This window comes from Simochromis diagramma, unplaced genomic scaffold, assembly GCF_900408965.1.
Source record: "Simochromis diagramma unplaced genomic scaffold, fSimDia1.1 OVJJ01000596.1, whole genome shotgun sequence".
In the NCBI taxonomy this organism is placed as follows: Eukaryota; Metazoa; Chordata; class Actinopteri; order Cichliformes; family Cichlidae; genus Simochromis; species Simochromis diagramma.
In genome coordinates, this window is record NW_024387245.1 from 21,182,318 (window position 1) to 21,209,917 (window position 27,600).

At 38.3% G+C, this 27,600-nt stretch overlaps 1 protein-coding gene and 1 long non-coding RNA gene across 2 annotated transcripts in view; one reads left to right on the top strand and one right to left on the bottom strand.

Annotated features, from left to right (window-relative positions):
- The window catches only part of LOC120714624 (atrial natriuretic peptide receptor 2), a 96,806-nt gene that overhangs the window by 27,882 nt on the left and 41,324 nt on the right, over nucleotides 1–27,600 (top strand). Inside the window, exons 6-11 of the mRNA XM_040000955.1 lie at nucleotides 2,387–2,522; nucleotides 4,709–4,793; nucleotides 15,194–15,314; nucleotides 18,313–18,387; nucleotides 19,281–19,358; nucleotides 22,794–22,898. Of these exons, the coding sequence (XP_039856889.1) occupies nucleotides 2,387–2,522; nucleotides 4,709–4,793; nucleotides 15,194–15,314; nucleotides 18,313–18,387; nucleotides 19,281–19,358; nucleotides 22,794–22,898 (600 nt within the window). The remainder of the gene's footprint in view (nucleotides 1–2,386; nucleotides 2,523–4,708; nucleotides 4,794–15,193; nucleotides 15,315–18,312; nucleotides 18,388–19,280; nucleotides 19,359–22,793; nucleotides 22,899–27,600) is intronic.
- Nucleotides 6,510–26,243, bottom strand: LOC120714628. The gene is made up of 4 exons (XR_005691448.1): nucleotides 26,233–26,243; nucleotides 18,005–18,008; nucleotides 8,188–8,193; nucleotides 6,510–6,614 (listed from the first exon to the last, which is right to left on the bottom strand). It is a non-coding gene; the product is annotated as an uncharacterized LOC120714628 (long non-coding RNA).

Below are 27,600 nucleotides of genomic sequence, written 5' to 3' on the forward strand. Positions count from 1 at the left end.
TGGCACAGTGTAGTGAGCAAAGACTTATGATGCATACCAACTGGTGTGGAGAGACATTTGTTGCATGTTCTTCCCCAGCTCCCGCTACCCTCATTTCTTCATATCGCTACGCAGTTGGCTTTCTAGTGAAGGCATAAAACACACTCCAAACTTGGAAACTCCAAACTCCAAACTATTAAAACTTGTGTCATCAGCTGGTGCCCTAGCCATGTTTACTTTCTAGCAAATGGAAAAAAGTAAAAGGTAGGGAAAATAGAGGATTTAATAGGGTGTGCACAGATTTGTCTTCTTCTGGTGCTGAAAAAGTCGAGATTAAATTTAAACTGTCCTAATTCTTTTAAGGCTTCTATATTTAATTTATTATCAAAGTGGTTTACTTTTTTTATTAGATAAAAGAAAAAAAACACAGGTAGCAAAGCGTTATAGCTTCTTCAAAGTATTTTTAATCCTTTACATCATCATTTTAGTTGTATAATTTCATAAAAGATGATATTATTGTAACGAAAATACAGCTTTAGTACTGAATTATTATAAATAGTGTCATTTGGAGTCATCACATGACAAAAGTTCTTAATTGTACTTTTCATTTGAACTTTTTAATTCAAAAATGTTTTTGTTGATATACTAAAGTTACCATCTCTTTCTCTAGATAGATAGATTTGCTGAATATACATATTATGGCTGGGACTGAACTAATAATACCAAAGGGAGTGTTTTCAGATTCTTTTAAATAAACCTTGTCGTTCTTTCTACTGCAGTGTTTTTGCATGCAGCAAGCTTCACTGTGGTTAATATGGTGATTAATTTTTATTGGCTTATCCCTTAAATAAACTGCCTGGGAGAAGAGTCACAAGCAGTTTAGTGCAGAAATACTGTAGTGAATGCAAAACAAATTCATATTTTATTTAATATTCAAAGTTTATACGTTTGCCTCCTACAAAATAGTCCCATTACTGAACACTTTTGATTTACACTTCTGAGGTTTCAACAAAAAATGAGATGTTGACACCAAATTATAAACAAATTGCAGACAGCGAGAGACTAATTTACTGAATGTGTCCCTAATTACTGTACATTTTCCCAAAATTCTTCTCAGCATTATGTGCAGTTTTAAACCACAGCCTTTCCTCATGTTTGGCTTTAGACACAGTGAAATAAAATGTTCGACATCATGCACGGAAAGTGGTCTGTTTGTTAGATATTCTGGGGTCTTGACCTCTCTAATGATAAGATGCATAAAACCTCAGTTCCCCCAAACAGTCCGATGAAAATATTTTTGTATGTTGTGCTCTGCAAACACCGCTGTGAACGGTTCCAGTGTGTTTTTTTCCTCCCTGAGGGCAGAATAAGTGGGTTAGCTACACATGACTTCAATTAGAATTTCACAGTGGTCCTGAGAGGCTGTCAGTGTGACTTCCTGGTCTCATTTATCCCTGGGTTTTAATTGGTGGATTCATATTGACCAGCAGGCTGTTGAAAACATCACATGAGCAGTTTTAGGTTTCAACCTTAACAATATAAAAATCTATGTTCATCTTTGCACAAGGGGAAAAATCCCTTTAAGAAAATAAGAAGCAGATTTTTGTAACTGAATTGAACATAGCTAGAAGTTTTTTGTTGATACATATATGAACAAAAGGTATTCTCCTCATCTTTGATTCAGTTGTTTTCAGTTGCATTGTCACAGGTGTATAAAATTAAGCACTTAGCCATGTCAAGTGTTAAAGAGAATATTGTGTAAATCCATCAACCCTCCGCTAGCTCAATAATTGCAACATCAGCACAAAAGCTGAGTGTTTGGAGCGTCTCAGGGTTCCCAAGGGTTAGCAACTCCTGTAGGTGCATTGTGTAGGTGGTCCAATGATTTTGTCTATATATTGTATCAGTGGATTATGGGAAACAGAATATTAACTAATATTTATTTTCCACTGAACAGAAACTCTCGTATAAACAAAATTTGTTTGTGGAAGTGTTCTTGTAACGTCCTCTGTTGCTTAATGTTTGAAGATATGTAATATTAACATAAAAACATAAGCTACACTGTTAATAAGTGGATTTATGTGTTAGATTTATAAAAAAAAAGTAACATTAGCATGACTTTGGCGTAATCAAATGAAGTATTTCCATTTTATTAAGGTACTCCAAATGCATATGTATGGTAGACAGTATATCATGTAATAGATGGCATTGTTACCCACTGGTTTGTGGACTTCAGGTTTGAGCTATGAATTGAGACTTTTGCCCATCACCATGCTTATATGGCATGCAGTCCAAAGTATTGGACTAATTAAAATTTAAATCCACCACTTTGAGGCTAAAGAGAAGAAACATTTGGTGCTGTATCTGAGCATATTTAAATTAAGACTTTTTTCCTCTGTATTTGCAGGTTGTTGCATATTACAATGGAACCACCAAAGACATCATTTGGTCCCAGACAGAGAAGATCCACTGGCCCAGTGGTGGCCCACCGCTGGACAACCCCCCCTGTGTCTTTTCGACTGATGACCCCTCCTGTAATGATGGTATGACCCGTCATAATGTAATAAGACACTTACCCCTTTCTACCTACCTACAGGTGATTATACCTGTCACAAACGAGCAGCACAAGGCTTTCTAATGGACACTAATTTCATGACAAGAATTATAAAAAGTTCACACACAGTATAATAGCTTAATAGCATATTTTTTCATGACCTTGGTTAGCATGGAATTGATAATCAGGTGGATATTACAGGGCACTAATGCGCTGTTCCTATTTTAAATAAAGCTACCGTGATAAATGCCTTGTTTTTCTTCAGTTCCTTCCCAGCTCTTTGTGTCTATAAAGTAAATGGGTGAAGTGGAGCATTTACTTGAGTGACAGGCAGTGAAATATGAGCGCAGGAAGTTGTCTTTGTTGAGCAGTGACACTTTTTGGGGTTTTTTTTCTATCAGGGATGATAAACAGAGAAGGAAAACCACACTGCAATTAAAATGCATTGTGGTGTGAAGACAGGATAATGAATGGAGGCTCACTTTCAACACCAATGATGATGAATGTTGAGAAATTTGGAGAAGCATATCAACACTTAAGAGTTTCACAACTTCAGCTTGGAGTGAATTAGATAATTGAGATGATTATAAGCGTTTGAAACCTGTAATTAATTGGCCAGAGAAAACAGAGTACAATCACAAGTTTGATAATTGCAGTATTCTGACACACATCAGAAAACGAAACAAATAAAAAGTAACCAGACTGCTCATGGGTTTTGTTTTTTCTCTGTTGAACTGTTGGGGTGGACTTTAATTAAGTTTAAAAAATGCAAAGTGAGAACAACAGTGACATTACAAGCTGTGCTTCATGGCGTGGTGTTGTTTTCATGGAGAAATTGTCAGATTTGGAACCCGTTCCCACTGCCCTTATAAGCAAGTCTTGCCTGGGATATTGAAGCATAAATTGTTTGGTTTTTTGCATAAAGCTGAGAATTTACATGTGGTGGTTGGTTGGAGCAATGGGTGACCAGTGCGCATTTTACAAGAAGAAATAGCAAAGATCCTTAGAAGAGCAATGTCATCTACTCGTGTTAGGATCAGGGCTGCAGGTATAAATTATATTTGTAATCAAGTATTCAATTTTATTAATTAATTGTATTAATTAATTGAGTAATCGGATAATAGAAATACTTCAGTCTTATTAATGAACAATAGTAGTTATTCAAAAGAGACAAAACAGAGGCCTTTTAAAATGAATGTATTATTTGTTTTTATTTTAGAAATTGCAATACATACGGGGTAATGTGTGAGGAATGAAAGGATGCCACATTGTTTGATGGAAATGAAAATGATCAACCTACAGAGAGCAGAATTAAAAAACACACCCAAGTAAAAGTGAAAAAAAATGGTATGTGGTCTGCATGCCTGACCGTGAGCCCAGGAACCGTGAACCAATGTAGGGGCTGACAATGAGTCTGAGGATTTCCTCCTGATATGCTGAACCCTGGCTTTTGTCTGTGTGTCCCTCCATGGATAAGCCTCCCAGACCATCACTGACCCAGTGCCAAACCGGTCATGCAGCTCTTGTAGCTCGGCAGTGCTCATCTTGTTCCTGTTGCACAAATGAGCAGATATCAGTCCTGCTGATGGGTTAACTACCTTCTACAGGCCCATCCAGCTCTAATAAAGTAACTGCCCGTCTCCTGGAATCTCCTCCATGCTCTTCAGACTGTGCTGGAAGACTCAGCGAAACTTCTGGTAATGGCACGTATTAATGTGCGAACCTAGAGGAGTTGGACTGCCTGTGCAACTTCTGCAGAGTCCAGGTATCTCCTTGTGCTACCCATAGTGGAACTGACCCCAGCCAAATGCAAAACTAGTGAAAAAACAGTCAGACAAGATGAAGATTATTGTTTTGGGGGTTGTCTCCTTGTTGCCCCTCTAGTGCACCTGTTGTTAATTTCAGTAACAACAGAGAAGCTGAAACTGAATAAAACCCCCCGCTGCTACTTTACTGACCGACTTCCAGCAGGTGTTCTTATTAATCGTTGTTAGGGTTTTAATTGTGCGTTGGGAGTGTGGCTGTGTGTTTGTGGGGTGACAGATTTCTAAAGCACCACAGCTGTACTTCAGGAAGTCACATCTGTGCGTTTTTCCTTTATTTTCAAAGATATGATTGTGGACATCTGCTGAACATATGAGAGTGTGAATTCCTTGTTTTTCCTCCTGTTTTCAGGTCATCTGCCAGTTCTGGGTATTGTAGCTGTGGGTTCTGGCTTAGCTCTCATCATTTTTGGGATCTCCAGTTTCCTCATTTACAGGTGAGTTTGATCGCATCAAGCTGACGCTTCCTCTCTGTGGTGCTTTTAGCTCAAACAGCAGAAATGTGGACAAAAAGAAAAAAAAGGATTGAGAGAAAGAGCGAGAGGCAGGCTCGTGTTTGAAGCAGGATTTATGGATTGTGCTGCTTTAGGTGGTAGTTTGGTATTTACGCACTGTTGCTACAGCAACTGCTCAGCAGGTGACGGCATTAAAGTGGTGGTGAAGTGTGTTTAAGCTGCCAAGTGAGCTCATATACTGGCTCGAAACAACGCTTACTGCCACTCTCACTTAATGATCATTAGTGTGTTTGTTAAGTTTATTTTCTTTGCGCTGAAGTCAGGAAAAATGCCGCTTATTTTAATAATTCACACACTGGTGATGTCAAGTGGAAAACATCACTTGAGCTGATTATTGTGCCTCTCTCAAAGGATTACAAGTGGATTATAAAAGCCCTGCAAAATAATATTCAAAATAAGCAAAAATAAGCCAGAATTATTTTATGTACAGCACCACGAAAGCCTAAATTAATATTTCATGTTGTTTACAATATAAATAAATAAAATTGGCAGGACTGACACTGAGAAATGTTTTATGTTTTTTCAATCCCCTCAGGGACCTCGATATTAAAAACTACTGCCTTTAAACAGTACTTCCAAGGTGTACAAGGACAGATTGGCACAATTATTAGAATTATTTAAAGAACTGAATTAACCTGAACAAGTTTGAGAATAAAAATCAACAGCTGACTGAAAGAAACAGACGAGCAGAACAGAAGCCAAAAGAAATACATAAATAAAGAAAACAGTGCTGAAAAAAATACAAATAAGTAAATGGTTGAACGCTGTGTAAAATTGTGACTAAATGTTGGAACTGTTAGTATAAAGTGATAATATTTTTAAAGTTATTAACTAATACTGGGCTATGGATAAATGAATTAAATTGTTATAGAACTTTATGGATTAATATGAAATACAGATAAATGGTTAACTTTGTAAAGAAATTATATGAAAACACTTGAATTTAACAGAAGTAAAAGCCCACAGTTGAGTAAAACTATAGCTACTTTTGTAGTGACTGACAATTACAGTAGGTAGCTAAAAACATGGCTAACAGATAGAATTATTAGCTAATAGTATGGCTAAACCAATGAAATAGCTAGCTTAATAAAATAGATATAGTTTAAATTGAAATGTTAGCTTACTGTTCAAAATAAATTATTAGCAAACCTAATGAATTTAGGATTGAAATAGTAGCTAGCTAAAGTTATTTTTGCTAAAAGAAAGGTCAAACTGTTAACTAAAAATATAGATTAGCACTTGAAAGATCGCTAAACGATATGTAAACGTTTATCTCTGACAGCACAAGTTATATTGTTAAATAAACATAAACTGTAATAGGAATTAATAGCTGCTAAATGGAGAAGTAGCTAAAAGTAGTCGATGAACTGTTAATGTAGTAATTTTACACAGTTAGTTGTTTGTCACATGAACATGAAAGCTGTCTGGGGGTAGAGAAAAGTGTTTTGAGTACATCTGTGGAGTAGATGAAATAAATGATAAGAAGCACTGGTATAGAAAGCATATTCACTAAATGTCTTTAGAAGCAAAAGACAAAAAGAAATCCTAGAGACTGTGCACCCTATATAGATGCTACTGCAGTTTGAAGTTAAAAATAAACAGAACATTATGCAATTAGCTGTTTAAATAAGCGTCGGTGTTTAATTGTTACTGCTGCCCCTGAGCACTTTCTTTTAGTTGTATATTTAAGGGAAAAAGTAATTGCCTGCTGCTTTTCTGATGGTTCTAACTTTGTGCTCGGCACTGTGCCACTGTCCCGAGTGGCACAGTCTACATGGTTTATGTTGTAACATTAAGCCTCATTTAATTACTCAAGAAGTAAATCATGCATGCCCCGAGAAATAAAGTGACTGGAAAGATTTCCATAGGCTGGTTAATATCATGGGTGTTATCTGCATGTAATGAAAGAAAATTCTTCTGCTCTTCCCTCTTTGCTCACATCTTCAGAGGTGTCTTTACTTAGGCAGTTAAGGATATTCTCCCTGATAAATGCACTGATTTTATGGAGGATTAACAAATCAAACTAATAAATCACACCGGTAATCTGATCCGTTTTCTAATACTGACTATTAACACAAACAAGTGTTAATCACCAGCCAATCAGAATGGATTTTGATCAGACGAATGGTGGAAGAAAGACGGAGGAGCGGCTGTCTGCCTGAGGTAAATCCACTAAACCTGAATCTGAGTTGATCATGCCCATTAATTATTAATGTGCAGATAATTAGATGCAGAGCCTACACTCATTTCTGAATAAAATTAACTTGATCGTCTCTGTTTTTTCCAGCGCCCAAATCCACAAACACACTGTGATTTCCCAACTAGCTAACTAGTTTTCCTGGATTCTTGGATGGTAAGTTTCTTTTCTTGGATTTAGGGACAACAAATATCTATTTCTGTGATGGGAAACTCTGTGATGTATTTTTGTTCCTGACCTACATTTTTGAACTTTGTGCTCTCAAACTATATTAAGACTCAATCTCTGTACATAAATGACAGTGTTATATCTGGAGCCCTGGTTAATAAGTTATCCTTTTTTAAAGCACACCATGACTTGGAGCTTTAAAGTCATGGTGTTGGCTCTGTCTCATATAAAGCTAACAAATGACTTCCTGTTTTTGCAGACACTACTGGGGCTTTGCTGATGGACAGAGAGGCGGACAGCAGGGTTGTTTGTGGCCATTTTAAAGACCAACCACCTGCAGAGGGGCCTCCATTTTGCTTTTAGTGCTTGACCTACAGAAACACCACTAAAATGTTAAAAACATTTTGGAGTTTATGCCACTATCAGTAGCTATTGAGAAGTGATTTACCCAGTGAGAAATTAGTATTTAATTTTTTATATTTTTAATAAGAAGATATATATATATATATAAAAAGAAAAAATATAATTTTAAAAGATGATATATATTTACTGCTGCTTACATGTTTATTTTTAATACATTTAACTATTTTTTTTAATATCCTAATTTGGGGGTGGATCTAAATCTAGTTCACAGGGCAGAAAATGTTGAATAAAATGAATTTGTTTTAAGAAATCTTTTGGCAATAGATCTCTGTTCTGACATGTACACAGACGTAAACTGATGTCTATGCAGTTTAATAAAAAGAGACTTGTATATTGAATGATATGTTTCTTTGTATTGCTTTTTGATGAAATCCATGCAGCAAACCAAATTCAGCCTTCAATTTAATTTTGTCCCCGCACAAGACAGTAAAACATGATCTATAACATCTAAGGCTCAGAAATCAGACCAGCTTACTTGTTAATGGCTCAGATGTAGATATATAACTTTGCCACATTTTTCTCTCAAACTTCACCCTGGAGTGCCTTAGATTTAAACAGCTGCTTGTCAGCTGCTCGCCGTTGATTTTGGAGGCTGCTGTGCAGCAGCAGCAGCAGCGGGCGTGAGGGGATGTTGAGCAGAGCAGCAGTGACTCTGTTGTTTTTAATGAAGGGGCTGGTCCTGTGGAGGTATTCACAAATGGGACTTACCAAACAATAGGCCCAGTGTGGAGCCTCACATTTTGCCCCTCTGGCTGCCAGAGGTCTCTAAACAAGGTTCTTTTAATAGAAAAGTACATTTTTAGTAGTGGATGAGGTACTTTAATGGCGTTTCCTGTCCTCCAAATACTAGCAAACATCAGAATTTACTTTTTGGACTCTCCAGCAACACAATTTGTTCTGGTGAAAAAGTCGCAAAGGAAAAAAAAAATGATAATGAGCCACTTTAGGAGCCAACTGGGATATTCTGGGGGAAAAGACTAAAAGCTGATGATATGCACACGCTACAATAATTTCCCTGAAGCCATCTGGAAACGTTTTACACCTTTTTAGATTGGGCTGGAATGTGTGGGGCTCTGCTCATTTTTCATTTCTAAGTGTTTCAGTCTGCCAATGAATCCACTGCCACCTTGCAAAGAAAAAAAAAAAACGCACAAAAGTTCCTGCGTTTTTTAAATTTATTGTTGTCGTAAATCGTGAATTGTCAAGAAGCATCAGCTCCTCTGAGATTTCCCCCAGATGTGCTGAGTCGCTAGAGTGCCTCTTCCTCTCCATGGTGCCATGTTTATCAGAGTGGTGCTGAAAAAAAGCAACACTCAGAAACTTGTCACAAAGTTCACTGATTAGAAAATGGATGAATTCATTACTCTGGTTGGGCTTTGCAGACATTTAGTGGTTGTTTACCATTGTGGAGAAGTTGCTTCACATATCTGCTTTTATTCATCCACCTTTAATGGACGAAATAGGAGGCAGAAGTAAATCATGGGAAACGCAATCTGGGAAATTCCTCTCCGCGCCAATTTAAACACCACAATCATTAGCGAAAAATGTTTCATTTAACAACCTGCTGACATGTGTGTGAAATAAGGATAACAAAACCTAAACTAATGCAACTCTCATCCTAATCTAACATCATCTGGAAAGCTTTTAGACACTCCCAGTCTATCAGGAGTCTGTTCAATGTATCTTAAAGGCTCCTTCATTAGAGCTAAACAAGCTCAGTGCTTTTACCAAGGTTTCCATCCCTCCATCCATCTTCTAAAAGCTAATCAGAGACGCTTTGACCTCCTTCTCACCTGCCAGCTGAGATCTCTCCAGTGTGTTCCAGGTCTGTCCTAGAATCTACTTCGGGTTGAACAGCTCACCTGGGAGGCTTCCAGGACAAATCTTAGACAGATGCCCAAACTATCTGGCTGCTTTAAATACAATGCTTGATTTTTCGGCCATGACCCACAGCTTGTGGGCAGAATACACTGGTTAATTGATAAATTTGTATGCCTTTGTAGTTTCTCTCTCGATCACTTGCGTGGCCGTGGCTGTTGGGGCAGATTGGACAATCGCTGATCTTAACGTCTGCGTTTCACCCCTCAAACTGTCGCTAGGTTCAAAAACCTCCTTGATTGCTTTGGTCAGCGATAGTTTGTTTTGAAGATGCCGACTTGTCTGCATCTTCGATCATGGCTCAAGAGTTGGGTGTTCGTCTTGTAATCGGAAGGTTGCCGGTTCGAGCCCCGGCTCGGACAGTCTCGGTCGTTGTGTCCTTGGGCAAGACACTTCACCTACCGCTTACTGGTGTTGGCCAGAGGGGCCGATGGCGCGATATGGCAGCCTCGCTTCTGTCAGTCTGCCCCAGGCCAGCTGTGGCTACAACTGTAGCTGCCTCCACCAGTGTGTGAATGTGTGTGTGAATGAATAGTGGCATTGTAAAGCACTTTGAGGACGAAAAGCGCTATATAAATGCAATCCATTATTATTATTATGATTATTAAGTCACTGTCTTCAAAACAAACTACTGGCAGCCATGGCTATCTGCTAGCCAAAGCAATCGCAAGGTGGTTTTTGGTACAGCAACCAATTACACCAGTAATTGACTGCCAGAAATCACCAGCAACAAATTACAGCTGGTTGGCATTTAATCATTTTTCCCCAGTGACAGGTGGTTGCCAGGACAATTTGAATTTCTTAAGTGAATGAATTTTCATTATTTTTTAAGGAAAGCCAGCTTATTAAATTTTACGGTGTACAAAGATGACCAGTGTAGCACAAAGCCTTCATTTGGTTTGGTCATTAAATCTGTCTTTTGGATAGCAATCATGTTGCTTTGTTGTCCCTTTAGATAGTCTTTCCTAAAGTGCTCTACTCTCATAATTGAGGTTGTTATTCAAATAAAAGAAACGTGTCTTTAAAGCTGGCCTGACTGGCTTTATAAAATGGAACACAGTAAATGGACTTGTTTATGGCACCTTTCTACTCTGAGAGCAGAAAGCAACAATGTGGTTGGAAAGGTGTTTCTTAACCCAAAGCATGATCTTTCCTTGAGTATATATGAAAAGAAAGCTTTCTGGTTATGTGTAGCACAAACCTGAGTCATGTTAGGCACCACAAAAGAAGACTGGTTGGAGTCAAGAATTTAGGTTAACCAAGGGGGGAAGACAACAGGCTTCAACAACAGGCCATCTGTTGCTTATTAATCCAGGAGTAATTTAATAATAGGCTTGACTGATTCAACTCCCTCCTATCTGACGTAAACGAAGAGTCTGTCTCACCTCCAGCTGGTTCAGAAAGCAGCAGATCAGCTTCTTACTGGTTCTAACATTTAAATGACATCATCTCAATCATTGCTTCTCTCCAGGGTCTCCGCTTCGTATTAGAACTGATTTTAGGATTTTATTGATCACTTTTAGAGCACGTATGGGTCTGGCCTCAAGCTGCAGAGCATAAATGATGACCCGCCTATGAACTAGTTTGCAGCCCTTAGATCCTCAGTTGGCTTAAATCTAAAGGTGTCCGTGTTTTTGCTATCAGGCCCCCTCGGCTTTGGAACAGCCTGGCTGAGGAGATAAGGGTAGCAAATTCACTGGCTTCCTTTAAATCCCTTCTTAAAACTCATTTTTATAGACCTGCTTGTATGTGATGACTTTACATCTGGTTATATGGTTATCAGCTTGCAGCTGTTTTGTCTAATTTTAGTTTTTCACTGTTTTAAAATTAAATCATACTTTTTAATTGTATGTTTCTCATGTGACTTTCATGTTTGGCTCTCTGTTTAATCGACTCTTTTAGTAATCTGTTTGCCTGTCTGCCTTTGTATACTCGTAGTAGAAGTATATCAAAATATTGTATCAATATTGTTATTAATAGATCAATACATAATTTATAGTGCTTTGACAAATCAGAGACAGAACAACAGACAAGTAATTTTAGGATTTATTTCTCTATTTAAGCTTTAATTTATAGTGCATTTCTGCACCAGGACAGAGTCTTTTTCTACATGCATAGAGATGTTTATAGCATTTCTGACAGAGGATTTCTTTTGAAAATTAATTGGAATTTCATGTAGTCAAACAGACTGGACACTCTTTTTTTTAAAAAATAACCTGAAAACATAGATTTGAGACATTTTAAGATGACACAAACTCATTGCCTTTACTGTACACAGATTGATTGTGCTTCCAGGGGCGCTCGCCTATTCTCAGCCAGGAAAAACCCTGCAGGATTTCAGTATTTGGATCAAGTCATTTGCAAGAAATAAGCAGTGTCAGTTAAGTAGGCTGCAGCTCTTATTTGTGTCAAATACATCTTTAATCAGTGTTTAAATAAATAAAAGAATTGGCTCAAGCTCTGTTTTAGCAGATAGCCAAGACTACAGGACACGAGGGAAAGAAGAAATCACCACATATATTGCATACATAAAATACCTTTCTGGATGATGCTCAGTGATTGTATCTTCTTCACTGAACACTTGACCCTGTTTTTCAGTTGCTTTAGCTTTATCACAGCAATTCAGTATCCAAAACTGGCAATTCACAGAGACAGGCTGATTTGCCACACTCCTATTATGAACCACAAAAGGCAGGACACTAAAGCTTGGTCGGTATGATTTAGTAGCTAATGCACTTTAAATGATTATTACTGGGAAGCCTGGACAGACCGTGCCATTATTTTAACTTTACCCAGGTGAGCAACAATTTAAGATGATTGGTAATCACCACAAATGCTGTTTCCACTTCATAATGTCTCACTGAGCTCTGTGGTATACATCGTGGCTTACTGTGTGAGGCTTTTACTGTTTTAAATGCCAGAAGTCATGATTTCAGTGTACTCTATGATAACCCCCTTCGGTGAACTGCAACATTACGATGCTCGGTTAAACATTACCATTAATTCAGTTGAATAAGGCATAAATTAATTAAAAGATTTTTCACGCTGAGTCAAAACAACTGTAAAATACTGTAAGTTGCATTTAGTCTAAAGCTCTTAACCCTAGTGTGTTTAACTGGTCTGAAGAGTAACGTTAGGAGACCTTAACTTTTATAGTTCTTTTAAAAAAAACATAGTTGGAAACAGTGGTAGTACTAAAGTACAGTTATGGCTTGAAATTCAGTGAGTAAAAAAAATAAAAGAGTGAAGTGGATTCTACCAACCAATATAATGGTTGTTTTATGACATAGCTGCCCTAAATTAACAGTATTGGTAACTAAAAAAATTAATTATTTTTTTTCTGTAATGGTTAATCCACCAGTATGTGCGAGCTGTTTCATCAACATATTTTAAATTCTGAAATGTTTTTATCAATGATTTTAAACTTTACTGGTTCACAAAAAAAATCAGAAACAGATTAGTAAAACACATTACCTTTTGATTAAGATGCCAAATTACAATTATTTACTTGCATTCCTGAACAGAAAACATAGTTTTAGTGGTTTAATGTTATGCTTGTTTATTTTCTGACTTGTCAGAGAAGTCAAGTGTGCCGGATCAAATTTGGGTATAAAGATTCAGTTCAGCGAATTAAGTATTTTTTTGTTTTAAGCAGGCTTTTGACAGATTTCTAAAGGTGGTCCAAGAAATTTGCAAAGCACTGTACCATTACTTGAAGTAGAAGATATAGTGGACATTGATTGATGATTAACCTTCAAGTGACTGCTGTATATATATATGTACTATTGTGACACTCTCAACACTATCAGTCGAACAGGCCCAGATAATCTGCTAGCTATAAAACTAATTGCAAGGACTGCAACCGACTTTACCTTCAGCAACCACTTGGCAACTGGTTGGGGAATATAGATTTTTGCCTAATGACTGTTGGTTATCAGGAAGTACAGACAGGTTTCTAGACCTTAATTGAAAAATATTTCCCACCATGAATTTGTTATTTACCTACCAAACTTTTCATAGTTTGCCATCAGTGTGGCAAAGATAACCGCAAGTTATCTGGGATCTTTTCTGAACCTGGAAATATTTTTTATGTAGTTTTGCAGTGAACAATGGCTAACACACCTAGAGAAGCAAAAGGTTGTGTGCCTGCGCCTCGAGGCAGATACTTAATGACCAAAGTAACTATGAAGATAGCTCAACAAACTCAGACATATTGGGTTAACTCCTTTTTACTTAAACATAATTTAAACTGTTTAAGGAATGACAGACACAAATAAATTATTTAATTTTTTTATTAGTTATCAAGTGAAGCATTCCTGTTTTAAATGTAATGCGGTGATTTTAGCTGCTAAAATAGCCTGGTTAAGCATGAGGGTTGTAAGACAGAGAGGGAAAGGGGACTTTCCAAAATTTAAAGTAACATAAATGTTGCCAAGATTAATGAAAGGTGCAGTAGGAAGGTGGCTGTAACAAGGAAATATAATAAAAGTTCAACAAGGTTATTAGGAAACGCAAATGTGAGAAATACATAAGACAAAAAGTTGACAACTTGACCAAATGACAAAAAAAGAGGAACGGTGCGAACCCTGCATTCATGTACTCTTTTGTTCTATTGTACTCTTATTATCAAACATAAGCAAAACATTTCTATGCGATACATGAATTTTTAACATTAATCTAAAATTTCTTATGATTATGCAAATATGTACATTTATCTGTCATCAACTCAGCAACCCAAGATTTCCTCTTGCTCTTACTCTGGTTTGTGTGAATTTTTCCACTCGGAAATTTGTTTTCCCTAATGAGTGCACTGCAAGAACAAACACAGTTCAGGGAAATAAAATGCAAAAGTAAGCTTAATTAGACAAAAACAATGGTGGGAAAAGAACAGAGACAGGAAGTTAAGAAAAAAGTAAGCTAGCCGAGGGAATAACTTTCAAAATAGAACAGGAAGTAACTGAAAGGCCCACGAGACAGAAGGCATCATAAAAAGTGACCCAAAGGAAAACTAAGGACAATGTGCAGTGTGACAATCCTTTTAAAGAAATCATTTTGTGAACTTATATTTACACTAACTTCATGCTCAGTTGATTTCACTAAATAGCAGTTTGGGTGTTTACTGTCAAATGTTCCATGTTTCTGTATTTTGCTTGGAAGAAAGAGCCCTTTGTTCAGGAGAGTCAAGATACTTCCCCTAAAATAGTGCCTCACTGCCAAGCGTCAATAAGTAGAGCATATGAGCCAGTAAAGTTAAAATCTAATAAAAATAAACACAGGCCTAAATGCATCACCAAATGTACATAACTTCACGTAAATGCTGTATGTGAGACATTCTGTAATCACATCTGAGACCGTTATCTCAGGAAATACCAACAGGAAAGACAGAGATCAAACGTAACAAATGGAGTTAATTTGCATTTTGTTTTAAGGTGACTTGCGAGATTAAATCCAGCTTGCTTAATAACTTATAATTCTCCTGCAGACCACCTTGGCTCCGAAGGACTTTTAATCATTGCTTTAGTTCCAGCTGGTGTAGCTTTGTGGTGAAAACATCACCTCATGGCCTTTGCATCAACCCCAAACCAGTCCAGTTCTCCTGTTGTTTGTGCTGCCGTGACCTTGTCGATTTCACCACCTGCTTTTTTACTTTCTGCAGGAAACTGAAGCTGGAGAAGGAACTGGCAGGAATGCTGTGGAGGATTCGGTGGGAGGACCTTCAGTTCGAGAGCCCAAATAAATACCACAAGCGTGCTGGCAGTCGGCTCACCCTCTCACAGGTAGATCACAAGATTTGTGTGCAGAAAATGATGCAAAATGTTGAAATGACACCCACACGATCTCATATGAGAGCTAGCAGCCATTAAACTTTACAATCTTCATAATTGTGAGCTTTTTATCACTTTATATCAGGCTGCAATCTGTGAGGCCTAGAAAATTGTTGTCTGTGCCCTGGTCCCTATTCTGTTCTCACGGTTTCTGTGTATTTTGGAGTTTTATTCTAATTAACTCTTGTTTTGTTTTTTTATTAGTTTTTCATATATTTTCATAGTCTTTACAGTCTTGGGTTCCTGGTTCCAGTTTGTATTAGTTCATTTGTTCCCTCAGTGCTTCCTGTCTCATTCTCCTGTGTCTTTCCCACTAAGTTTATTTATTTGCCTAGTTAGTCTTGCTTACTCTGTGTTTTAGTTTGGTCATTAAATGTCAGCTGAGTTTTGTGCCTGGTTTTACTTCCTCCTGCTGTCTTATTGTTTTGATTGAAATCAGCAGTGTCTTGTTACCCATCTGTTTCTACTCTTCTTAATTACCCTCATGTATATAAGTAGTCCTCTCCTGCTTCTTAGTCTTGATCATAGCATGCATTTACCCCACTTTGTATCCTCTCTGCTACTTTGTCAAGAAGCTTTGTAGGAATATGTTCAGTGAAGTCAATGTGAAAGAACCAAAAACTACAGTTCCTCAAATGTCCACTTGAGGGTAGCTCCAAAAGAGAGCTAATCCTTATAGACGCTCATGTTAGAATATCCAACTTTACAGCAGAAATAATCATGTTTACAGCTTTGAGTTTGGTCTCTTCAGCCAATTTCCCCCTTTATGACCAGAGTAAAAGAATGACCTTTTTCTATCTCAATCTTGTAAAGTTAAAACAAAATTTAAAGTTAGGGTTGTGGCAGCTTTGGTTACAGGTGGTGTCACCTGTAACCAAATTCAAGTAACTAAACTGGAAATGATGACCATGTTGGAAACTTTTGCAGCTTTTTATCAAGTTTTTCTAACAAACAGCATGGGTTACTGTGTTTTTAATTGTACTAACAGAAGTTTTGAGTGCAATTATGCCCTTTTATTTGATATGTTATCACTAAATAACATCCCTAGACTGTTGATGGGCCTTGGTAATGAAGATTGCTAATGTGGCTAATAACTTAGCACTCCACCATACCATCCAAATGTGGTCACTTCAGTCATCAAACCACCGATCACAGTAGATTCAGCAAGCTTTTTATATACAGTCTTTTATTTTATCCCATCACAGTTTCCTCTTAACATCCACCAGCACAGTGGCTTTCAACGTGTGTTTTTTTTTTTTTTTAACCAAAAACTTATCAAAGGGTCAGCCAAAATTTTGAACACTGATGTATTCATTCTGCAAAAAAAATGCTTCTTTTGAACATCTGCAACTAGCACCCCAAATATAGCCTTCCACCTACACCTTCTGTCTATCCCGCTATCAAACAGCTTCACACAGTTAAAAACAGTCTTAATGCCTGTGGTTTAGATCCAACACTCGAGTCAATTAAGTCAATAAGAATTTCTCAGTTAGCGTCTCCTGACTGATGAGCTGTCAGAGTGAGGCCTGCTGACATCGCCAGTCCAGCTGAACTCATGAGAAAAGTGGTTTTATTGGCAGTTTTTGTTTCTTCTTTTGGTTACATTTTTAGGTGCTATGTTCTTTGCACTTGCATTATCGTGATGCCAGATATTTTGATGTGTCACACTTTCATAATTCAACATCGTCCCTAAAACAGTTTTAGGGAACCCTAAATTTTATATGCAGTCATATGCTGCAATAATAATATATGCTTACCATAAAAACCCCAAAGCATGCCTGGACTTATCTTGTCACACCATATGGCAACCTCTGCACTCGTCTATGATTTGAGTTTGGTTAATGTGAAAATGGATGAGACTTGTAGTTCTGAAAATCTACCTATTTAGCACGTAGCTAAAACAAAACCCAGCCCTGCCCCTCGTTAATTGTAACCTGGTGGATGTTAATTGGTAAAAAAGTTGCTCATCTGGCAGGTTATTTTTGCATGCTTGGTTGGTATATTTCATTCATACAGGCCTGATTATCAGTCTGGACATGTCACTGTGGTAAAATTGGACCCTCCGGGATTCAAAATGCTAATCGGACATGTTTGAAGTTCAGAGCTTCCCTCCTGTTTACACACTGTGTGCTGCGTATTAAAAAGCAGTTTGTGGGTTTTGTTAGAAAAAGCAAAAGCTGCTGCCCCGAGAGAGTCCAAATCCTTTGTGAGTTTACACATTCCTGAAAGCTTTCCTGGTGGTTTATTGATGGTAGCTGGTTTTGCAGTGGCATATTAAATGATTGTTAAAATAAGCCTTCGCCTGGCCCCCACTCCTATATACATAATACGTCATTACGTTCTTAGTATCGGGTTCTGTTGTCTGAGTGTTAATGCATCTCCTTCGGGTTGTGTTTCATCCCACACGTGCAAGTGTTCATGAAAAGCACATGTACACACCTTTTTCATTATTGCTTTTTTGTCCATTTCCTGGGATGTGTGTGTGTGTGTGTGTGTGTGTGTGTGTGTGTGTGTGTGTGTGTGTGTGTGTGTGTGTGTGTGTGTGTGTGTGTGTGGAAAACACAGAAATTTTCCAAATTAGAGTATTTTCCAGGGTGCCGTGTGATGCCAATATTTGCATTCTATACAAATGTGTAGTTGACTGTGCTGGCTGTATGCATGCAGTGCGCCCACTTGATTTTTATTCGTTCGGTGTGCTCTGCAGACATTTGCAAAAGGACTCGAGCTGGAATCTGAAAGCACTTTATTTTCTCAAATATAAGTGAGCGATGGTTTCATGTTACGCAGAGAAGTGGGGCATGTTTTTGGGTAGTTGAACCATTTTAGAAATCTACATTGCAGTGAAGTAGAAGCACAGTCTTAAAGTGAACATGATTTAATCCTCTTTGCTTTAATCTACGCACACTAACTGACATTTTTTTCTTCTCACTATCCCTTTCCACCTTCTCAGAGAGGCTCCAGCTACGGCTCCTTGATAACTGCCCATGGAAAATATCAGCTATTTGCAAAAACGGGCTATTTTAAGGTAAGGCTTAGCGAGTTCTGACATTTTCAACTCCTGCGCACTCCTTTCCCGCCCACACATGTGCACACTCGCAGAGAAAAACTGAAGAGAGGAGAGAGAAAGCGAGAGTGTGGGCGAATTTAGGTAGTTGGTTTTAATGTAAGCTGCAGAATGCGTCAATTTTCTTTCTCTCTCTCTCTCTCTGCCTTTTTGTGTGTGTGTGTGTCTTTGTTTCTACACTCCCGCCTGCAGTCTGGACAGGGCCATCAACTTGTTGCTGCTGTTAATTTGTCCGTTTCAGATTGAAGAGGTGTGAGAAAATGTGACAAAAAGAGGCTGCTGAATAACGAGATGGCGGGCTGTACTCTTTTTTTTAGCTGAATGATGCAGGGTTTTTATATAAATGCTGATGTCAGGATACAGATCGAGCATCTTGTTTATAATTAGGGTTATTGATACGCCTCTTGAAAGTCAGTACAGATCAAGGGTGATAAAATCTGTCACCAGAAACAGCCAATAATTGCTGGACAAAGAGAACCTTTCTATTCAGCATTTTTCAGGTCTTAACTGTGCATTTCATTTGAATAAAAGTTAAAACTCCCACACAAACTGCCGGTCTTGCTTCATAGTTGCTACAGCAGCATTTTTCTCCAGTCTGTCACATCTGTGGCTCTGAGGATCATCACATTGGAAACAACAGACGCAAGTCTTCCTCTGCAGCACAACTGCAATCGACCACACATGTACCTGTAGGCTACACTGCTGTTCTCTCTCTCTGTGCTTAATACTGATTCCCTTTAATTTCATGTTTTTGCGTTGTTTTGTTTGTGCATCCATATATATATATTTTTTTCTCATATGATGAAAGCTGGTGTGTAAATCTGGCTTCACCACTCACCTTGTGTTGCACACAGGGGAACCTGGTGGCCATCAAGCACGTCAACAAGAAGAGGATAGAGCTGACAAGACAAGTTTTAATGGAGCTCAAGCATGTAAGTGTCCCAAAACGTATTCCTTTGAAGGAGATGCTTTATTATTGCGTGTCAAAGGGAATTACAGAAAGTGCAGCATGTGACTCTCAATTGTTAATTTTATATTTAAAAAAAAAGAGACAAAAATGGAGAAGCCATCTGTGTGTCTGTTCTCTAATTATTGAGCACAGACTGCAAAGGCAATAATTAATAAACTGCAAAGAGAAAGGGGGATGCTTTCATGGGTTTCTAATTCCTTAACGAATAAAGTTTAAAATGCTATTAATCACTCAGTAAGCATGGCAGTAACTGGATTGGCTTGGGGCAACACTTCTGACCTACTAAGCCTGTGTTGTACAAGTGCAACAGGATTACTACTGTTCACAATCTGTATCGCTGCAGCTCTGTTTTCTTTCTAAAAAAGTGACTTTTAATTGACTCGCACAATTTTATATTTCCTGGACTGGTTTTTTTTCCCCCATCTCATTTTATTTGTTTTCCAGCAAATATAAAATATGGAGAAAAAAAAATCTAAAAATATGTTATATTATTATTAGTACAACCCATCTGGCCCAGTTTTACTTGTAAGTAACATCAGAATCTAGAGGGATGTTTCATTTGCCTTCTTTTATGTGGAGGGATCAATATTCTTTGCACTCAATCTAGTGAATGCATTTTTCATAAAAGGCTTATAAATGAAGGAACTTTATCACTCCGAGGAAGAAACTGAGAATCATTGCTGTACTTTTAAGGTTTTTGCTTTCATAGCTTTCTGAAAATAAAATAAAATAAAATAATTTAATGCATTCAAAGATTCAAATTTTCTAACTTGGTATTTATAAGTAAAACAGTAAATGATAAGATGGGCGTGTTGCTGCCAGACAGTGGACCCAGATGCAGGATTCGGCAGATGGAATTAAACAAAAATAAAAACAATAACAAAGCAGGACGTGGACAAACTGACTGCAGACAACAGACTGATGGAAGCTCACACACCATGAGGAATATGCAGACAATGTACACACAGGAGGAGATGAGGGCAGACTGGACACACCTGGGAACACAGCTGAACAGGGTCTAACTATTGAGATATTGGAGGCAAAACTGAACATAATGCACATGAGACGAGGGACTAAAGTAAATACAAAAAACAGGAAGTAACAATCACTGAAAACAGGACTAAGACACACAAATTCAACAAACATGGAGATGTGATTGAATAAAATGGAATTGAACTAATTGAGTTCGGTGTAACAAGCCACCTTCTGAGTAAGGTTAATTTTTCTCTGACGTTATGATGTATAAAATTCAGGTGCAATATAAAAGCAATGAAATATACTTCCTTTTGATTTCTTCACCGCTGTCTTTTAGCTTTCTTGGTTCAAGCTGAACTAAACAGCAAGGGAGTGAGCGAGCTTAAAGTTGCTAAGTAAAGGAAAGGAATGCACTGGATTGGGTATTGATGGGGTAGGCCTGACCTAAAGCACATCCCGCTTTATCCTTCTGTTTCACTCTAGCATCGACTGTAAATTATAAAAATGAGCTTCATTATATTCATATATATTCATATTGACCCCAACAGCTCATAAGGAAGGTGTTTACAAAGGTCATAGATCAAATGAAAAGTATGGTCTTTTCCTATTGACTTCTGTACAGCTGGACTTCTTTTGAAACCAGAGAAGTCGCTCCCTGCTGGCTGACCACTAGACGAAATGCATTGCCTTCACTTTTCAGACTCTACCTCGATCCTTTATACACAGTCTGCGAGTGAAACAGATTCTCGTCACTCTTGAGTTTGTCTTCTTTCTTTAAAAGGGGAAAGCAAAGTTGTATTTTGAGGTAAAATGCATCTCTGAGTGCTTCCAGTTGCATCTGTTTGAAGAGAGCTTTACACTGAGCGAGACCTTGGAGGACAGAAAAAATACCCTTCATCTCAACTAGTTGTATTCAACAAGTAATTTATTTGCTCACCAAAATGAAGCAACTGTTTAGATGAAAGACCTTCATAATCTCCACCTGCTTTATGAAAGGAGTTTTTTTTAAAGTGGAACAATTTCAGCATGTTAGTTTTGGGTATTTTACTCTGGCTCTGTAGCTTATCTCGTGAAAGGTTTGTGTTAGTGTTTACAAAGACCCACTGCAGGATGTTACGGCAAAGAGTTCAGATCCTTTAAACATGTATTTGAGTGCAGCTGCTGATGGAAAAGGTCTCCTCGGCTGGGTGATGTTTACGAGTGAGCGATAAGGAAGCTGGCTGAAGGGGGAAAAACAGAAAATCTTGCAATTTATGTGGTTTGGTGATGGAAACACTGTGTGGCAAAGGGAAACCCGTAACTCGGAAATTGCACCGGTGGTAATGAAAAGTTGTGGAGAAAACTTGTGGCCATTTTTTCTTTTTTCTCCAGCTCGGATTCTTTTGGTGCTTTTGGGCCTTTTTTCTGTTGCTGTCCTTCAGAGGAGAGGAGAGTTCAGGCTTCCTTGACGCCTCTGTGGCCTCTCGGTCAGTCGGCAGGCACATGGGGGAGTGAGGCTTCTGTCTGAGCTGGCAGCTTCTCAGACGCCCCGGGGGCCTGATCGACTGTCAAACCTCAGCTCGTATAAAAGCCGACCAGATGGGGGGAAGAGACAGGCCTGCCAGTGGAAACTTAACCACTTGTCTTCCAGTGCTCTCTCCTCCCCCCTTGCTTGTGTGCAGCGGGGGAAATTATATAGGCCAAAGGGTAGCCTAACATCCCCTGAGCCATGAAACATGAGCAACTAACACCCTAGTTTTGGTGTGCGAGCTTCTGTCACTCACCGAGGATGAATTTTCAAAGTTTTGCACCAGCTGCAGAAAGATACGCTGTCTTTGTTAGCACTCGTAGCCGTTTGTGTTTCTAGAAAAGAAAATTACTGTTTTCTTCTTCCTTTTTATTTCCACTTCGCACATTCTCATAAAATGAAACGTTCCCGCTTAATCGCCACCAAAGGTTTCTGTTTTCATTCCTTTTTTCGAACATACAGAGTGATTCATGCTTTGGAAGACGCTTTGTGTCGTTAAAACCAGTGAGTGATTATTTTCCATGTAAAGCAGTTTTACACATTCAGCCTGTTCCAGTGTGATATTCCTGCTCGTACGTCCTCTCAACACCTCAACCTTATGTTATTTTTTTCATCGCCCTGAGCACACTGGCTCATTCATAACCTCCAAGGGCAATTTATGCACACGCACATGTTTCACCTGGGTGCCCCGAGCAGGAATGCGTCTCAACACGTAGGAAAAGACACGGTGCCAGCTAGCCCACTGCAAATAGATTATTTTGATGAACTGCTGGCAGCGTTATTCTCAAAACTTTGTACATAAACGAGCCGTCAGTCCTCCCTCCTCCGTCCTCTGTTTCCATGGGGTTCGGGAATGTGATGTTTGGAAAGAGTTGCACTCACAGTTGCTGTGTGTTTGTGTGTGGTTATTTTCAGATGAGAGACGTTCAGTTCAACCATCTGACTCGCTTCATCGGGGCCTGCATCGACCCTCCTAACGTCTGCATCGTAACGGAGTACTGTCCCCGAGGGAGCCTGCAGGTAACCATTTTCAACCCCTCTAAAGCTGAAGAGGGTCATAACAGGCTATTTTAACCTTCAAATTTTAATTACAACCTCAGATGAACAACACATGGCATATTACACTGTTATTATTTATTTCACAAAAACTAAGCCAAAATGAAGATAAGTATACAAAAAAAATCATCAGTAGACTTTACGATTCATTAGCTTGTGGAACCACCTCTACCACCAGTAACTTGAAGTAATCTGCTCACATGTTGGACAGAGTAGACAGATGGTTCAAAAGAGGAGTAAAAGAGGCCATTTATGTCCACTGTGAGCGACCATCTTTGAACAGGTGGCTTATGACACCAACTGTCAGCCATCTATAATCCAGTTTTGAGATCCCTTCCCAGACGCCTTAACCCTTTAAAGCCGGTTGGAGTGGGCACGCTCTGTTTTGCGTAACTATTTTTAAATCCCGGTAGCTCTGCAACCACGTAAGCTAGCGCAATAATTTTTTTTGCATATGGAACTGGAGGAGTTGTACTTACATCTTATGCCATCAGCTTGTCCTCAGTCACAGTTTCCTTCCACATATAGCTTTGCAAAAACTGCATAAAAAGCACTTGCAGCAACAAAAACATAATATTCCAGAAACACGCTTTGCCGATCCGATCAGCTGTTCATAACACTTCCTACGTTGGAATAGACGTCAGCGCGAACTTTTGCATGTCCGCCATGACCTGTCCGAAACTGGAAGTGACGTCATTTTGCGGAAATGTAGTTTTTTTTTTTTACCATCAGGGCCTCATGAGCCTATACTGGTGTTTTTAAAAGTTATCTTTGACTTTATGACTTTCTGTGTCGTTTCTGGGATGCTTAGGACTCATATTACACTGCTGGAAATAGTTTATTTTGATGCATATGCTGCTTTTTTTGCAAATTTGCAGTATAATATTTATTTTCGTTTTTCCTGCAGTATATAAAAATTGGTGTATTTCAAAAATAAAACTATGAAGACACTTAAAATAAATTTCCTGTGGTGGGAAACTATTTTGTGCAACTTTTTTGTATTTACAGTTTTGAGGGATAAGCCTCTTAAATTTCTCTAACTAGAAATATATGTTAAAAAAACAAAAACGATTTTCAATTTTTTTGTAGTTTATTGCACTTTTTTGCAATTTATGTAATTACTATGCACTTAATGCATACATATTATTAAAATCTGGGCTATAATGGTTGTATTGATGTATAGCAACTTGAAATGCTCCCAAAAATGGCACTACAGCGTGTAAAAATATAATATAAGCTCTGGCGGACTTGGTTCTATGGTAGGTCTTAAAGGATTAACGCCTGCTCACATACTGGGCCATCTGACCTCAGGAAATCACTGGGGCTAGGTTTCACCCGAAACCTTGGCTGATTGTGACCTACACCCGTTTTCACACCTTGGCTCATGTGATTAGGTAGAGGATCATCAGGGGTCCTTTTGTCCCTCTCAGTGGGTTACTCCCACAGGGTTTAAATCTGGGAATCTCCACCATTTGACCCTAGAACTGAAGAAACTTCTCAGATGAGAGGTGAAATGTCTTCAAGCAACTTAAAGAAGTCCAGACGCTTTTCTTTCCAAGCTCCTTAGACTTTACTATTCAGAGCTCATGGCTGCAAGACAAGCCCAAATCATCACCGCTTATCTGTCCAACGTTCATTGTTCAAGAAGTCTTGTAGTTTGTTCAGATGCACCTTTGCAAGCCTAAACTGTGCCATGTTCTCTTTAGAGCAAAGGGGCTTTCTCCTGGAAACCCTTCCAAACAAGTCATGCTTATTTAGTCTTTTTCTAACTGTACTGTCATGAACGTTAACATTTAACATACTGAGGCCTCTAGATTTCACTCTTTGCAGTTTCTCTGGACACTGCACGGTCTGTCCTTGGGTTGAATTTGCTGGGACGTCCATTCCCGGGAAGACTGGCAGCTGTCTTGAATATTTTCCACTTGTGAATAATCTTTCCTACTGTAGTATGATGGACTTCAAATTGTTTGGAAATCGCCTTATAACCCTTCGTAGAATGATGGGCAGCAGCAACTGCTTCTCTAAAGCTGCTGCTGTCTTTCCTCTCTTGGTGTGTTAGCACACACCTGAATGCTCCAGACCAGGCCCTCATGTGTTACACAGAGCTTTCCACCACTATCACGAAGACCAGTCTGCTTTTTTACAGATGCTGATGATCAGTTAATCACATACATTTGATTAAAAGCATCTGGCTGCATCGTATCCTCTTAATTCCTATGAAAGCAGTTTAGTTCTGTATTGTTGTTCATTTAAGGTTGTCTTGCGTCCTAGTACGCAAATCCCTAGAATCAAAAGACAGTGTAATTTATTTGTGTACTCGATTTGCCTAATTAACATAATTTTCATAATGTATATTTCAGTAATCTAAATGCAGCATTTTGAATTTTTCTGCACTAAACATTTGGCACATCTGTATAAGGCTAAACTAAAAATAGTCTTTTGAAAATTGTGAAATTTTGTGAACTTTGAAAGCTAATTTAAATAAAATATAAACACAAAGTAAGTATCATCATTTTTGTATTTGTTTGTTTGGTAAATTTTTAATTGATGAGGCATTGTTATTGTGAATTTGGATGTCCACAACACTGAGTCAACTGTTTTCAAAAAGCTTTTTATTGTAATACCTGTACTGATTTTTCGTAAATCTTGCCTCTAACATATCCCGCCCATACTAGAATAATTCAAAAACACTAAACCCAATACTAAAACTAATAAAAACTAAACTGAAACATGAAACTCACTCATGAAATTAATTGGAACTAAACTGAATTAAAAACAAAAAGTCAAAATGAGATAAAAAAAAAAAATACAAAACTAATTACCAGCTAATTACAAAACTGTAATAACTCTGCTTTTTTGTGATAATAATAGCCCTAACTCACAGCCTACACTTGAAAAACATGTGTCATTTGTGTTTTTACAGCTTTAGTAAAATGGTCAGAAGGTGAAATGGACAAACAACAGCTGAGACAGCAAATATCTGGTGTGTGTGTGCAGAGGTCCGCTCCACACCCTTTGAATAAGGTTGTGTTGCCAGATTGCACTGACAGATAGACAGAAGCTGTATTTAGCGTGTGGCTCGTGTGTCTAGACTGCAGTTTATAGACAATCTGCGTTTGCAGACGCAAACCCAGCGGGCCCTCATGTGTTACACAGAGCTTTCCACCACTATCACGAAGACACCAAAGAAGGAAATGTCTTCTGGAATAGTGATGTTCATCCCTGCAGTAGGGTTCAAGAGACCTGGATAATCATGTGCCAAGGAGCACTGAAAGCTGTCAGCTGATATTTTACAGACTAAACAATTCATCCCATACAATTTAACAAGCAATGATAAAAATAACTGAACAGATGACCAGGACCTAAAAGTGTTTTCTAAAAGTTGATCGCCACAAAGATGAAAACCTTCTGAGATTTTTTATTTTTGTTTTTTTCACATGACAACAGACAGACAGACAATGAGGACTCAAACAACAAATCTAACAAAAGCCAGCTGGTAGATTTTTGTGTTGAAGTACTGTTAGATTAAGCTGTATTCCTGGCAGTGTTTGTGTCTGTTGAGCTCTGCAAGACCAACTTAAATCACCTTATTTAGTCTGCAGCAAGATTACAATAATTATCAAGCTAACCATTAAAAGTCCACACATTCTTTTGTCCTTCAATATTTGCGATTTGTCTTATTTTGTTCCAGTAAGGAATACATGACGCTTTAAACAAACTTGATCTTGGCCCGAGATGCTGGCACGCCAGAAGCTTCCTTAAAACGGACGAGCTGGGAAATGACTTTTATCAGTCACACTTTAAAGAAAGTCGTCTGCGTAAAAGGCAGATATCTGTGACTGATGTGATGCTGCTGGATGCTGAAACAGAGGCCAGGGAAGACAAACTGTCAGCTCTGGAATTGTTTCTGCATTTAGTCTTTAAATAAACTTTAAGAGCATCTTGGCTGCTGATTATGGACGACCAGATTTCAGTAAATATCAGTAAAAAACAAGAAAGAAGAAATTAGTGTTCCATGAAGTCATGGCAATAATAACTAAATGCGATAAATAATGAAATGCTACTTTCGGCTGCTACTTTGTCACAAGGCGCTGACACAGAGTAGCTCCACATGTTTTGAATTTTGGCAGAGTTTCACACCGGATGCCCTTCCTGATCCAACCCCAGAGGGATTGGAGTCTTTGTCTGGAATCGAACCAGTTCAGTTGAATTCAGTTTTATTAATATAACGCCAAATCCCAGTTAACTCAAGGCACTTTATGTTGCAAAAGACCCTGCAGTGATACAGAGAAAGCAGAGAAAACCCCAACAATCAGACATTTTCCTATGATTAAGTTTTTTGGTGACAGTGGGAAGGAAAAACTCCCTTTTAAGAGGAAGAAACAGAACCAGGCTTGGGGAGGGGTGGCCATCTGGTGCAACTGGTTGGGGGGGTGAGACAAAGAAACCAAGACCTTTGGCTTACCATGTGATTGTGTGAACCACTGTACTATGGAACCATTACATATAATAAATACATAAAAAATATAGCAATAAATAAATGTGACAAATAAGTAGACAATATGTAGAAAATTAGGGTAATTAATACAGATAAATACAAAACAGTAAAAAATAATGAATAAAATAAGATGATTAAAGTAAATAATTAAAAATAAAAAAACAATTA